Raw genomic sequence first — 15259 nt, forward strand, 5'->3', positions numbered from 1 at the left:
TCTGTCCTGTTTCTTCTTCCTTTATTTGAAAATGACACTAAATTGAAATAAGTTAAGCATTATCTACTATTTAGGAATTGTCAAAACGATTAAATTAAGTCCTCAAGTTTAAACTCAATCCTATATCCAAAACTTTGATAACTTGTATTGGGACGACCCTATGTGTTCATTGGATTAGACTAATGTTTTATTGGTATTACATATTTTTTAAGAAATTCTTTTTCAAAAAAAGTTTTTAAGTGATGTTAAAATTATCTTAACGATCAATTTAAACAAGTTTTTTTTTAAGTGTTTATGACGATAAGTCAGACAAGCGTGTCTGGTTATGATAAACAATGATAAAAAATAAAGGTATTTGTTGTTAGTTTTAGATAACATATAATAAATAAAACTTATAAATCAATTTTTTATATTTATGTGTTGAATTCATATCTTATTATTAGTATTATTTTTTTTTTTAGAAAAAACATTTGATGATTGGTATTTAGATTGAATTCCCTATGTATATTTATTGTTTAATAAACTAAATAATTTATTATACCAGAGGGGCAATGTCTGATCTCTATTTGTAATTAAATCAGATCTGAGTCATGCAATATATATCTGTGCACCCACATACAGAAGTCAACTAAAGTTACACTGTCTTTATAATTGCAACCCAAAGATCACTATCTAACATATCAAGTTGGATTCATGTTTAAAGCCATAGGATCCGACACCAGTTAGTAAATAGACAAGAGCTTAAAACATACTAAGTTTACACTCTATTTTATTTCTAACATCATGGATTATACTTTTGTTATTTTATAGTATAAATGACAGTCTATGTTGTCATTTTACTATTAAAAATATATTAACCTAAATTGTATTGAGTGTATGAAAATGAGTGAACCCAGATGGACCGCTCTAACCTAAATTGACAGGCCTAACTTATGTGACAGAGGTTTTGGTGGTGACATGTTACTATTTTGAATCCCATGTCCAAGATTGGTGAGAGAATGCGGCAATATGATAGGGACAATATTATTGGTAGGTTTTTGGCACCAATAAGCAAGAGTTATAGCTCAGTGCTGGTTGCTTGGAGGTAAAGAGAGGATAATTAGGCCATTTACTTTTTACTCTTACTCATCCATGCTTCGTGCTGTTGTTATTAGTTGAGTAACTGTGATTAATAATTGCTTATCATACTTGTAATGGTGTTTAGGAATTTTTAATGACAGTGGCCGACATTGGTGATCACAGAAACTTAGGTTTCTGTTTCTTCACTCCTATACTTATGAAGCTATAATGCATTAATTAGTATCTTAAACCATATTTCTAGTTGTATTAATCCCGTTTCTAATCAACTCAGTGCAACCATTGGTTATTATTGGATGCTGTCATGCAAGTATACCTCATTGATTTACATTATGTCAATTTTTTCATTGTTTGTCAGTTTGTTTTTCATTTAAAAAATTTAAGTACGAAGGTTAAATAGAATTGAAAAAAAAATTAAATATTATATGTAAAATAAATTATAAATATATTACTTTGAAATTTTGAAACAAAAATAATAATTTCTTATATAAATTAAATTTATGTTTGATATATTTTACGAATATGTCCCAAATAACTTACACATTCACCAATATGTTTTAAATAACTCACATATTCATAAATATTTCTCAAATAATTAACGCGAATATTTATCAAATAACTCACCTATTCATAAATATTTCTTAAACAACTCACATATTCACGAATATTTCTCAAATAACTTACATACTCACGAATATTTCTCAAATAATTCACATACTCACGAGTATTTCTCAAATAACTCATTTATTTATGAATATTTTCTCAAATATTCATTAACACTTCTCAAATAACTTATATATTCACAAATATTTCTCAAATAATTGATATGTTATAAATAAAGAAATTTGAAACATAGTGTAAATTTTGATAAAATATTTCAACCACTTTTCACCAAGCTATGACCAATTTCCAAACTTAAAAAAAAAGTGGGAAAGTAAAATGAGATTTGTGGATGGAAAAAAACAAAAAGAAAAGTGGAATATATGAATGAATATGTACTGGGGTGCTTTAGCTACACTCACGTTTTCATTATACCAAAATTGACTATTTCTTAATTAGCTCAAACATTAATGGATGTCCTCAAGATCTCAACATCTAATTGGATCAACCAAAAAATAAGTGATGTTTGACTCTCTCTCTCTTTTTTTGTCATTGAGTGTATTTGACCATACATTAAGAATAAGATTGAAAGGGTTGAAAAAGTCTTGGACATTGAGGACTTGTCTTGAATTCAATTACACATAATCAAAATCCAATACTATAAGAACATGGGGATCAGTAATGAACAAGAAAAACTAACTATTACAGTAACACACGCAAACATAAGTGCTTTTGATGTTGTTACAAACAAAAAGTGTGTTAGAAGCGACACTAACTATGATCTCTACCGAAATTACAGGATCTAGTCTTCCTAGTTGGATAGGAATTGATGCTGGAATGAAAGTGTCTCTTTTTACAAATCTTTTGCTTATGAAATACATATTTTATGTTTTATATATAGGCTTGCTTGGTTAAGACTCTAAATTTTTTGGTCCCATTTGATTCCTTATAAAGAGGGTAATAAGCAAGCTCAAAATTCTCACCCCTTTTAAATAAATGCTAATTTTCTTGAGTTTGGCTAAATTTTTTGCCCAAATCCATTAATCTAAATGGATGTTATAAAAAGTTGTGGAAAAAAAAATATCTAATTTATCTTTGATTATAATCATAGTTAAAATTAATTAATAACAAGTACTCTTTTTTTCAGTATTTTTCTAGAATATTAAACATGACTCCAGTGTGTAACAATATCAAATCAGTCTCTCAATACTAATAAAATAAGATTTTCTTTTGAAAAATATTTATGTTTTTCTATATGCATACCTAATTTTATTTCATATATCAGAATTAAAATAAAATTTTATTTTCCTAATTCATTAAAATATGATTTAGTTTCTCAATGTTGTATACCCTTAAAATACAATCCAATTTTTATACGAAGAAACATAGTCATATATATATATATATATATTTTTAAAATATGCAGAGGCTTATCCCAAAAGAAAGAGAAATTTAAAAGATGAAAGTTATTTTCATGTTTTGTTTTTCAATTTATTAATATGTACAAATTAATTAGAAATGGTGTACATTTGATGCTAACTTAACTAATTTACTGAAAAATATTCTCTGAAATTCTAGCTGGAGTTGGTTGAATTTAATATTATAGTTTATTTTACTTTAGGTGTATGTATGATTCTGAACATCTATTGTTCTTCACTTGTGTGCTGCAGAATTCTGTTAACAACTGTAAATGCTGTCGTACTAGCCTGTCGTATTCATTGACAGATAAGGCTGTAACAGAGTTTCAATTTCCTTCTTATTTTATTTTTTTTACGTATTAATTGACAGATAAGGCTACGACAGAATTTTAATTTCCTTTTTATTTTATTTTTTTTACATCTCATCAATCGCCCACTGTTTTCACATATATAAAAGTTTATATTTATTCAAGCAGTATTGATATTTCTAAACCTAGATATGTTTAAAATTGTAATTTTTTTTTCAGAAAAATTCAACAACGAACAAATATTTCATTCAGCCGCACAGGAAGTGTAAAGTATATCACAATTTTATGAAACTAACTTTATATATTATAATTTTTATGTACTAAAAAGTAAGTTAATATTATTATAAGTATTGAATAATAAGGTTTAATATTGAATTTAATAGTTGAAATATCAGTTAATTAGGTTAAAAAAAGTATTTATAAATTATATTGTGTGGTGGGTTGAATGAGAGTTAAGGCCCACAGAAAGACATAGGTTGAGTGATACAAATTTTGGTGAGATTTAGTTTAATATTTGAAGTTTGTAGTGGTGAATGAATTGATATGTGTAGGGCATGTGCATCAAACTTGCACACCATCATTGTCACAAATTGATATGCCATAGATATGCATGGCTTGATTATGCAGCAAAAACAATGGGCATTGCATGGTTTAAAATGGTTTGTTTATGCACATCATGTGTTCAATCACGTAATCTTTTGTTTGTACATCACCTTAGAAGAATCATCAAGCATGAAGCATGACGAAATGCTTACAAGAACATGTTGAGTACCAATAATTTAAGTGGAATATGCAAGCTGTTTAAAGGTCCAGAAACCAATCATCATGCTCCAAAATAGCAACTATCACTTTCTTTTTAGGATAATATACTTTGACAACATTTTATTGACAATATTTTAACACCATCTTCGTGTAATTATGTAATTTATCCATGTTGGTGTTTATGTTTATTATTATTGATTGTAGAGTAATTTTGGACCAATCACAGAATGACACGTAGATGATGTTAAAATGTTGTTAAAAAAATGTTGTCAAAGTATCATTATCTTTCTTCTTATTATCTACATTTTTATTAATAATTTCATTTTTTTCTTTTTTTTATTCTTTATGTAAAAGATGACGAGGCTTTTAATTGGATAAGTTTTTTGTCATATTAGTGTACATCAAATTGGAAGAGGCATATGAAAAAAGTAGTATGCACTTTCAATCCAATGATCTTATTTTCAGCTTCATTATCACATTTTTTTTATGGAGTGAGTTTGTATAACAATGAGGACCACAACAGATAAAGAAATTAAGTTGGGTTGGATATTTAAATTTTTCACCCCAACATTATATCGGATTAACAAGTAGTTATTATAAATTTAATATTTTCAATTACATGTGATAGATAACTATTAGATACTAGCAACAATATGTACACGGTTATGCATATTTTTTGTTATGATAGAAAAAAATAATAAAATTGTTGTTGTTGTTGTTGTTATTCTTGTTGTTGTTCTTGTTCTTGTTGTTTTTGTTGTTGTTGTTCTTGTTCTTGTTCTTGTTGTTCTTGTTCTTGTTGCTGTTGTTGTTGTTGTTCTTGTTCTTGTTGTTCTTGTTCTTGTTGTTCTTGTTCTTGTTCTTGTTGTTCTTGTTCTTGTTCTTGTTCTTGTTGTTGTTGCTCTTGTTGTTGTTGTTCTTGTTGTTGTTCTTCTTGTTGTTTTTGTTCTTGTTGTTCTTCTTGTTGTTCTTGTTCTTGTTGTTCTTGTTCTTATTTTTGTTGTTCTTGTTCTTGTTCTAGTTGTTCTGGTTGTTCTTGTTGTTATTGTTGTTCTTGTTGTTGTTCTTGTTCTTGTTGTTTTTGTTGTTCTTCTTCTTGTTGTTGTTTTTGTTGTTCTTCTTCTTGTTGTTGTTCTTGTTGTAAAACTAAATTAAATAAATTATATAACTTTATTATAATTTTTTTTATTTACTTTCTAAGTAGTTTTATAATTAAAAATCAATCAAAATAAGAAATGATTAAATTTAAAAAATAGTCAGATAAAATTGATAAACTAATTATTTTAATTTTAAAAAATTATATAAAATGTAAAATTGAAAAGCAAATATGCATATCCTTAAAAGATTTCCCATTATATATAGATAAATAGAGTAATAACGATATAGACGAGAGTGAAATTTTATTCTTATATTTAATATGTACACACATAAAAAAAACATGCTTTTCTATTTGTTCATGATTCAAATATTGACTAAAATAAATTACTAAAAAAACTACAACAAAAAAGTTTAAGCATTTAGTATTAAATATATATATATATATATATATATATATATATATATATATATATTTCAATTTCAAATATTAAAAAAAATTAGATAAGTATCAAATAAAAGTTAGATAGATATCAAATAATAGTAAAAAAAAATTAAAATATTAAATATATGTTTTAAATATAAATTTAAGTATTTTAATAATATCAAATAAAAATAAATATAATGAGGAAAGATATTAAGACAAGTATGGAATAGAAGTACATGTATATGCGCATTTCCTTCCAATACTTAATTTAAAAAATCATATATAACACACATTTAATTATCTACATTTAATATATTATCGACGTGAAGAAGTAATTTATTATTAATTTTATATATTAATATAGAAAATATTTTTTGTAATATATATATATATATATATATATATATATATATTAATATATTTCTTTTTAATTTTAAAAAAAATTATAATGTATGGGTTATGTGTCAGTGTTAGTGTGTTTTGTATTTAATCGAATTTCAATTTTTATTTTTTATTCAAGTTAGTTTCAAATTTTGTTTATTTTATTTTATTAGTCTCAATCTTCAATTTTAGAAAAGAAAATCTTTATAATTTTTAAAATTAGATGAAAAATTCTTCATTATTTTTAAAATTAATGTTTTTTTCATTATTTTAAAACTAAAAGATTTATTCTTCATTATATTTAAAATTTGAAGGAAAATTTTTTATTATTTTTAAAATTAGAAAAAAATTTCATCTATTATTTTTAAATTAGAATAAAAATTCTAATTTATTTATAAAATTAGAAGGTAAATTCTTATTTATTTTTAAAATTAGAATGAAATTTTTTTATTGTTTTTTTGTTTATTATTTTTAAACCAATTCTAACCCTATTTTTCACATGTGAAAAAAATAAAACATAAATTTAATTATTTTATTCAAATAATATAGTTAGAGTTGGTTTTAAAAATAATAAAAGATATATTTAATAAAAATTTAATTTAATCTCAATTTAAAGAAAAACAAAATTGGAATTGAATTGAACAAAGTTAATAAAAATTAGAACTAAATTAATAAAGATTAACAAAATGAATACTTACTTGACCCGTGACTTGACACATGGTACTGATATTGTCATGTGATATAATATTAACTTGACACGTGAACAATTTTTTTAATTAAAAAAATTAAAAAAAATATTATAATTTTTTTTAAAAAAATATTATAATTCTTTTTTAAAAAAATAAAAAATAATCACGAATTGACGTGTGATTTAGATAACGTTATAAAAAAAATGACCGAATTGAACATAAATTACAAAAATTAAGATTAAATTTAACACTCACATTACTATTTAAAAATAAAATTAAAAGATTTCTCCAAATATTAAAACTGAATGTCTTATCATTCATTATTATTTTTTATATAATAATAATAATTATTATTATTATTATTTTCCTTAAAATATATAGAACAGGATAGGTTACTCATAATTGTGTGTTGTACACAGAATATCATTTACATTTATAAAGTATTTTATTCTTTTATATATTAATAATAATATTATTATCAATTCATTTATTTATTCAAAGGCTAAAAATATGTGATGATAAGATTAATCACATATTAATTACCGCTGAAAACGTGTCTAACATCGTTTGTGTATGGTAACTTTCAAACCATGAGCCATTGATAATATTGTCATCATCCTATATTTCACTGTATGACCTGGCACCAACTTGAACTTGTAAAATCTGCACAAAATAGCTAGCACCATCCTCATCTGCAGATATGCAGAGTCCTTGCCAAGGCATATCCTAGGACCTGCCTATAATAGGTGCAAAGGAAAATAAGAAACACCAACTTTGGATTGTAATCACATCATATTACAGAGTTCTAAGGAGATCAAAGTACCTGAAAAGCAGTGAATTTGAATGGAGACTCGTTTTTTAGAACACCATCTTTGAACCATCTCTCAGGGACAAACGAAGCTGCATCAGAACCCCAATTATACTCCATCCTTCCCATAGAGTATGGAACATATGTTACCATTCCCCCTGCCTTTACTTTCGTTCCATCTGGCAATACATCATCCTCTAATATGCCCTTAGGATCCTACAATTCAACACTCATGTTCACAAAACTTGTTCATAAAACAAAAAGTAGTACATTAAAGCAACAACCTTAGTGAAGTGAACCTCTCTTTAAAAGTACATGAAAGTGCTTTGCTTATGATAAAACCAAGAAAATGTGTCTTGTTAATACATTTTCAGGAATTCAAATATAAGTATAAGTCTCACTTTAGATAGAAAATTCATAAACTTATTATCTTAATATTTTAGATCGAAAAGGGTGTCAATCACTTTTTGGGTTGGCTTCAGAAAATTGAGAAAAAACACATTTTAAGTGTGAGGTATTATCTTAAACCAACTAACATGCTTAAAACCAACTTGTTTTCTGAGCAATAGTTCAAAAGTTGCCTCACATTTTATGGAATTTTCATAACTAGAACTAAATCAATGTAGGAAAATGCACACCTGAGGAACTGCTGGATACAATCTTAAGGTCTCTGTTATCACAGCATGCAGATAGTGCAATCTCTCTAGTGAATCTTTATTCAAAAGCCTTGAAAATTGTTCTACTCTTTGATTGAATGATTCTGAGTCCTCTTTGTCAAATTGAGGCAAGGAAATGTTCTCTTCTTTTGCATGATTCTCCTCAAAAAGTTTCAGCTCAAGGTAAAGTTTGTCAGCAACATGAGCATGTGTCATTACCATGTATATGGCCCATGACAGGGTTGTTGCAGTTGTGTCTCGACCAGCAATGACAAAGTTCAACACAATATCTCTCAAACTCTTGTCCGTTGCATTGCTTTCTCCTAGTTCTATGAATCTTGACAATATATCATGCTTCATCTGTTTTTTTAACATAGGTCATGAATCAATGTATGTTTGATGTTTACTATGTGGTTAGGATATAAAGCTACCTGATTTTGTTGCCCGCTTTTTCTGACATCTTCTATCTCTGCCTTCCTTTTCCGAATTACTGAGTAGGTGAAATCATCAACAACTTTGATACTCTTCTCAAGTTGTGCTTCAGAGCCTATACTTAGAATTTTCTTAATCTTCCAAAGTGGATCAATGAAACGAAGTGTTACTATGATATTTGCAGTGTCAAATGCATCGGCAAAACTGTTCTTTGGTAAATTGGAAGACAGTGTTCCAATTTCCACTCCAAATCCAACCTTACATATGGAGTCCAAAGTCATTCTCATCAACAGTTCCTGGTAATTAACATTTCAACCATCATCAACTGCAAAATCTCCTACTTTGAAAACAAAATTAAGAACATGGAGAATGGTAGCAGAACCTGCATGTCTATTTCTTGGTTAAGAATAGATGCTTGACTGAGAATAGCAGAAAGTTTCAAGGCATATTCCCTGAAAACTTTTGTGCTAAATTCCCTTAAATTTCTGGATGCAAACTCTAAGCTTGCAGTTTTCCTTTGCTTCTTCCAAGTCTCACCATCAACATTAAATATCCCATCTCCAAGAAGCACTTCCATATATGAATGGTACACTTCACCCTGCAATCAAAACCACAAACTTTTCCATCAAAAACTTTCATTATGCAGATAAAGAGTAAAATCCTTTTATACAGTTGAACAATAAAAGAACATTCTTAATATGGTTTTTAAGACAATTATTGTAAGAGTTAAGAGATTTACCATGTATGCATGCATGCACTATTTAGTAAAAGTAGTATGACTGAAACATTTGATGTAGATTACCTTAGGATAATTATTGAAGTTGGTCTTGAGTACATGTTCTACATTATTAGGGTCAGCAATGTAAGTATAAGTTGTGAAAGGCATAGGAACAACAACAGTTTTTGATTTGGTCAAATAATTGACAAGCCAATCATGCATTCTGTCATAGTTCATCAATTGTTCAATAGCAGCTCCAAAAAAGGGCCAAGTTTTTGGACCTTTCTTGTTTCTTTGACTCCATCTATGTATGAACATCCATGAAACAACCATGCATATCAGTACTACTAACCCTCCCATGTTTCATAGGTCCCTAAAGGTAGCAACTAATGCCAGGTTCCTCTCAAAACCTTATTTTTAAGACATGAAAAATAACTGCATACGATAATATACATGTCACAAAAGATGCATGTTTTTTTGTTTTTGACAAGCACAAAAGGTGCATGCTTTGAGTGATTGGTTGATGTTTCTCTTTACAACAATTAAGAGGGAACAGAGGTAGTTAAAATGTAGGTATCTAACTGGTTTATTTATTTGTTTTTAGTTATGTGTTAGCATCTCTGTCACATTCTTTTAGTGCTTGTGGTTTTAGAACTGTAAAGATAAAGAAAATATTCATTTCTTTCGTGCCATTGACCTAAACAGAACATAACAACCGATATGGAGGTGATCTTCTTTAATTCTTCTCTTATATAATTTAATCATTTAATATTGATACTATTTTAATAAAAAAATTACTTATATAAATTAAGGCTGTTTCAATCATTTCCGTCTGCATCTCTAATTTTCGAAAATAACCTTAGAAATTAATTTTTCTTTGTTGAATAATTTTGAAATTTCTTTTTATTAGATTTTAAATTTTAATAAAGAAAAAATCATTTACCGAATCTTAAAATATGATGAAACTATGAAATTTAGAATTTTTTGAATTATAAATGACAGTTTTGAAATTTTAAAAAGTTTTGAAGATACAAAATGAAATGATAGGAGGTGTCGATTGAAACAATCATAAATTAAAGTGTGAGTTGTGCTTTTGAAATTTTAGCCACTTGACTGATAATTTTAACATTTCAGCTACTTAATTTCTTATTAGTTAAATTAACATAATTTCTTGTTATTAAATTAGCATAAGTTATCTATTGTCAATATAAATTTATTTCACGCCTTCATTCAATTAAAAATCATTACATAAATGTTAAATAAATATTTGACAATTTATGCTAATATTAACTTTTACACTTTCTTTGGTTGATGAAAATACCTTAAGAAAAAATAAAAGTAAAGTAAAGAACTTAATTTATAATTCTTCATTTTAGAAAGTAAAGAAATTAGGATATCGTTTTATATCAAACACAAAATTTTACATTTCTTAGGTAAGCAAAATAATAAAACATAATAACAATCTCGTCACATGTCAATGAAAAAAAATTAAATGATAAAGATTTAATTGTAAAATACAAAAATCTTGAATACTTAATATTCAAATTTTTTTTATATAAAGTCAATTAAAAATAATCAAATTTAACATGAACTTAAATTTAATTAAAATCAATTTCAAATAATCATGTTTATTTTATTTTTTTTCATCCATTTAAACTATATATCTAACTTTTTTTCATTTTGGGTACCATCAAGAAATTATTTAGTCAATCAAATATAAAATAAAAACACCTAACTAGAACGAAACTGAAATTACTTATTTTTTTACTATGTCTGAACTAAAATCTTAAGAAAAAGATAGAGACAAATGGAACAAAATTATAATCTGTCCTAAAACTACACTTACAGACACAATATTTTAGGCTGTAAAGTTGGGCCTAAAGATGAAGAAGCCCAAAAAAGAAGGCCCATTTACTGATAAGCCTGGTGGTTGGAGCTGTCGCCACTGTTGGTGGTGGCCGTAGTGACAAACAGAGGGAGAGATGTCGAGATTGCGAAGACTGATACAAGCTTCGGTTGATGCTACCAAGAGAGGTTCTTTTTCTTCTCAATCTTTAATTTGTTCTCTTTCATTCAAAATATTTTCTCTCTCTAACTCTTTTTCTGCATTGGAACAAAAGCTTTATCCGGTAATCTTGATGATTTGATGCCACCACCGGAGAGACCCATCTTCAGCTTCAATTCCAAGAAAGAGTTAAGCAAGTGGCATTTGTATTCTGATTCCGAATTTGGAGGTGGGGTGCCTCGTTTCGTGCCACTACTCAATTGATTATTGTGAAGTTTGCATTTTTTTTTATTCTTTCATCGTTTCAGTTTTTGGGGTTTTAAATGTTTTTGTTACCCAGGTTTGTCCTCTGCGTCTCTGCAGATAACTGAGTCGGAGAATGGAGTAACTTCTGGAATCTTCTCCGGGAACCTCTCTCTGGATGTCTCTGAGGGCTCTAAATGGAAAATTACTCGGGGTGGCTTCTGTGGAATGCGCTCTAAAAAGGTTAATTTCTTCAAAAACAACCATATTGGATTCTGTTAATGTGATTATTGGTGCTGATTTTTTTTTTCTGTACCAAAAAAATTAATTAGAATGCACTTGCAAAGTAACTTGTAAAGGGTTTTTGGCAACCATTATATCGTCGAGATTGTCATCTTTGAAGTGTAATAAGATTGTTCAGTTTTATACTATTTTAAAAATCGTATCCAAAGAGTATTTCTGATCAGTTGATTGTGGAAGAATCTTTACGCTGACAGTGTGTGGAAGAGAAATTCTATATTAAATGTTATTCTTACACAAGTCTTTGTGTCTGCAGTTTGATGGTTTTATTGATTTGGATTCATATGATACCATTGCGATGAAACTTAAAGGAGATGGAAGATGTTATATATCTACTGTGAGTGCACTTTTTCGTTGCCATTTATATTATGCAAGGAAATCTAGAGGTTGAGGGGCTTAAAAATTTCATTTCTCGGGTGATGTTATGAGTATTCTACCTTTGGTGATTTTTGTGCAGATCTACACGGAGAATTGGGTCAATTCACCTGGACAGATGGAAGATAACTCATGGCAAGCTTTTGTTTATGTGCCTGAAGGCAACTGGTACATTACAAAGGTAAGTTCTATTTGCTTCTCACTGCTTACAACATACTTATGATTGACCAGGTTTTCATTGTGTTGTTAAAGCCTTCGCTTTTGTAGGACGTCTGCTCAGATAACTTATCTTTGAGTGATGTGTATTCTGTTGCTTACAAGTTATGACCATTTTTCCTTCTATACATTATTTTACTAGTTGTGCCAAATTAAGTGGCGAAAATTATAGGTTTCTCTTTGGGAAAATAAGGACTTGAACTACTCAAATCAGATGCAACGAAAGATTTTGCACATCAGCACATTACCTTTGTAGCGTTCCATCTACTTCCTTAGAAGCCTTACTACTACAATGTTTATAAAAGGTCTAGGTGTAATTAGGAATACAATTCCTGGAATCAAAGCATAACAGTACACTAATTATTTTGCTTTGATTATAAATCTCTAGAGCATTAACACTGGATCATGGAATTTATAAGTTCGAAAGCTTCTTATATATTACTGGAGGCTGCCAAGGAAGTGTAAACACTTCAAAACAATAGTTGTTTGTGTCATAACTGCATCAGACTCGTGTAAATGTTGGAGAGTTCACAGGATTTCAACTTTTAACTAACACAAGTTATTTTTTCTTTTCTATTCTTTTTTAACTCAATACCAATAAAGATGTTAATATCACAATAATTAAATAAAGTATGGATTTTTTATTCATGTGTGATTTTCAAAATTTTCTATACAATTTTCTAGTGGTACCATATTTGTAGTTTTCAGGAAGGAACTTTTTTGCATAAGAAATGTTGATTGTTTCTATAGATCTTATGCTTAACATTATAATTTCTGTGCTGCTCATTTTTGGAACAACTCATGTCTTCAACTGTCATGGTTGCTATTCATATAAGTATCAAATATCAACATTGTTATTTGTTAGTGAGCAAAATAGGTCTTGTTGTGCACCGATCTTATTTTTGAAGTTGGGTGGACAATATGTCAACATATAATAGAATTTTGCTAGGTTTTGTACATGGTTAAGCTCTGTCTATGGCTTCATAATCAAGTCTCATGCCCCGATAAAGGAGGGTTGTGTAGATCCTCTGCATCCCACATAATTTGTCAATATACTAAACACGGATCACTCATGCTCTTTATCCAAGTGCAATGACATCGTGTAATCTACTTAGTGGGCATTGCCTATTGACATAAGAGTTTCTTTGTGTTGTTTGTACCTGGTTGATTTTCTAAATCAACACAAGTGATGGGTATCACATGCATGTTACATTCATTGATTGCCAGATTCCTCTAGCTCGGTATTTACCTACTTGGAGAGGGAATGTTATAGATGCAGATTTGGAAATGAATCCATCGCGTATTTTGGGCATGTCTTTGTCTGTCAATGCTGAGGGTGGTGTCCCAGGTGCTAGATCTGGACCAGGTGATTTCAGAGTTGATCTTGATTGGATCAAAGCCTTGAGGACAGAATGAAGTGAATAGTTTACACATAAAAATCAAGAATTTTCCTCTTCTTCTAGAGTGCCCTTTTTTGTAATAACAATGTATCATTTGATGGCTCCTAATGGAAAAATATATTTGGTAGTTATTAAAGTACCGATACAAAGACTGTATTATTGAGTGCTATAGTAGATCCAATAATGTAAGCACTTTCGAAGAACAAAATTCATTGTTTTCATCATGTTCACAGCAGAAGAATCAAGACTTATTGTCACCTTGACAATACTGCTGACATAATTGGATTGTCGGTCATCAATTAACTGTGGTGAATGAATTTGATAGAAATGTGCAATGCTACTAACCTAGTCATAGGGGGCAAATATCATTATCAGTTAGTCTTGTACCCATACACAAATTAAAGCTGATTCCTGCAATTATAATCTTCTCATGCTATAGAATATTAGTAGATTACTATAGTTTTCCCAACTAAATGATGCCTTCTGCTAAGAAAGGGTTACTAAATGTGAAATGCTGGCAATCTATATCCTAGGTTGTTGAAAATCAATTATCCCGCTTTTCAATCGAAAAGCAAATTTCAGCTGTTTATTAATTCAAAATCATTTCACTATTTTAAGTTATGCATAACTTTAAAACAAATTGGCCAAGTCTCAATTTTAATTTTGTGTTTTGTAATAAATTTAAGCTAAAAATAGATAATTGAGAATGTTTAGAAGAGAGGGATGTATTCGTGACATATTGCTTCGAATCAAACTTAATTGATTTATTTATCAATAACATGAATGGAACTGGATTATTTATTTTTTTCAAACGAAATCTCATTTTTTTAATTCCGCGGATGAAAGAATATGTTAAGTGGTCAACTTGGTATTTCAACAGAGATCAGTCGTTAGTAAAGATAATAGATCTTTTTGGACTAATGTCAAGATAAAGAAAATATCATAGTTTTATTTTGATTTATTATGGAATCTATAATTGGGCCAGAAGACTTCTATATTCCTTTTGAAGTATATGCCACTACCCACTCCTCGTTATCTTGACGAAACTTTAAGTTGAACAGTTGATAAACCAGTGGGATATAGATATCTTTTATGACTTTTCTGCTGCTTTTTTTCAGCAGAAGATATCTTATCTCATCAGTGCTATCAGTCATAATGACTGAAGATCCTAATAAGATAAACTTAGAAATTACAAGGTTGATACTGTTTGATCTTATTATGTTAAATGTACTCTTTGGATATAAATATTTTTAGTATACCTCACTTAACTTATTCACTTAATTATGTATATGAATGGATTAGAATGAATATCTTTCATGTAAGTACTTTCTGGTATTAGTTTTCTATGA

General features: G+C 28.4%; 2 protein-coding genes across 2 annotated transcripts; one reads left to right on the forward strand and one right to left on the reverse strand.

The window, feature by feature from the left end:
- Positions 1-7229: 7229 nt before the first annotated feature.
- On the reverse strand, positions 7230-9912 carry LOC148191486 (cytochrome P450 704B1-like). The gene is made up of 6 exons (XM_088102494.1): positions 9456-9912; positions 9036-9251; positions 8653-8949; positions 8204-8581; positions 7581-7781; positions 7230-7494 (listed from the first exon to the last, which is right to left on the reverse strand). The coding sequence occupies exons 1-6, from the start codon at positions 9729-9731 to the stop codon at positions 7315-7317; spliced, it is 1548 nt and encodes a 515-aa protein (XP_087958620.1). The 5' UTR covers positions 9732-9912; the 3' UTR covers positions 7230-7314.
- A 1334-nt stretch (positions 9913-11246) lies between these two features.
- On the forward strand, positions 11247-14209 carry LOC148191487 (putative complex I intermediate-associated protein 30). The gene is made up of 6 exons (XM_088101558.1): positions 11247-11405; positions 11492-11605; positions 11717-11862; positions 12176-12256; positions 12377-12475; positions 13738-14209. The coding sequence occupies exons 1-6, from the start codon at positions 11354-11356 to the stop codon at positions 13924-13926; spliced, it is 681 nt and encodes a 226-aa protein (XP_087957684.1). The 5' UTR covers positions 11247-11353; the 3' UTR covers positions 13927-14209.
- The last annotated feature ends 1050 nt before the right edge of the window (positions 14210-15259 follow it).

This window comes from Vigna umbellata, chromosome 11 (assembly GCF_029865625.1).
Source record: "Vigna umbellata cultivar VRB3 chromosome 11, Vumbellata_1.0, whole genome shotgun sequence".
NCBI lineage: Eukaryota > Viridiplantae > Streptophyta > Magnoliopsida > Fabales > Fabaceae > Vigna > Vigna umbellata.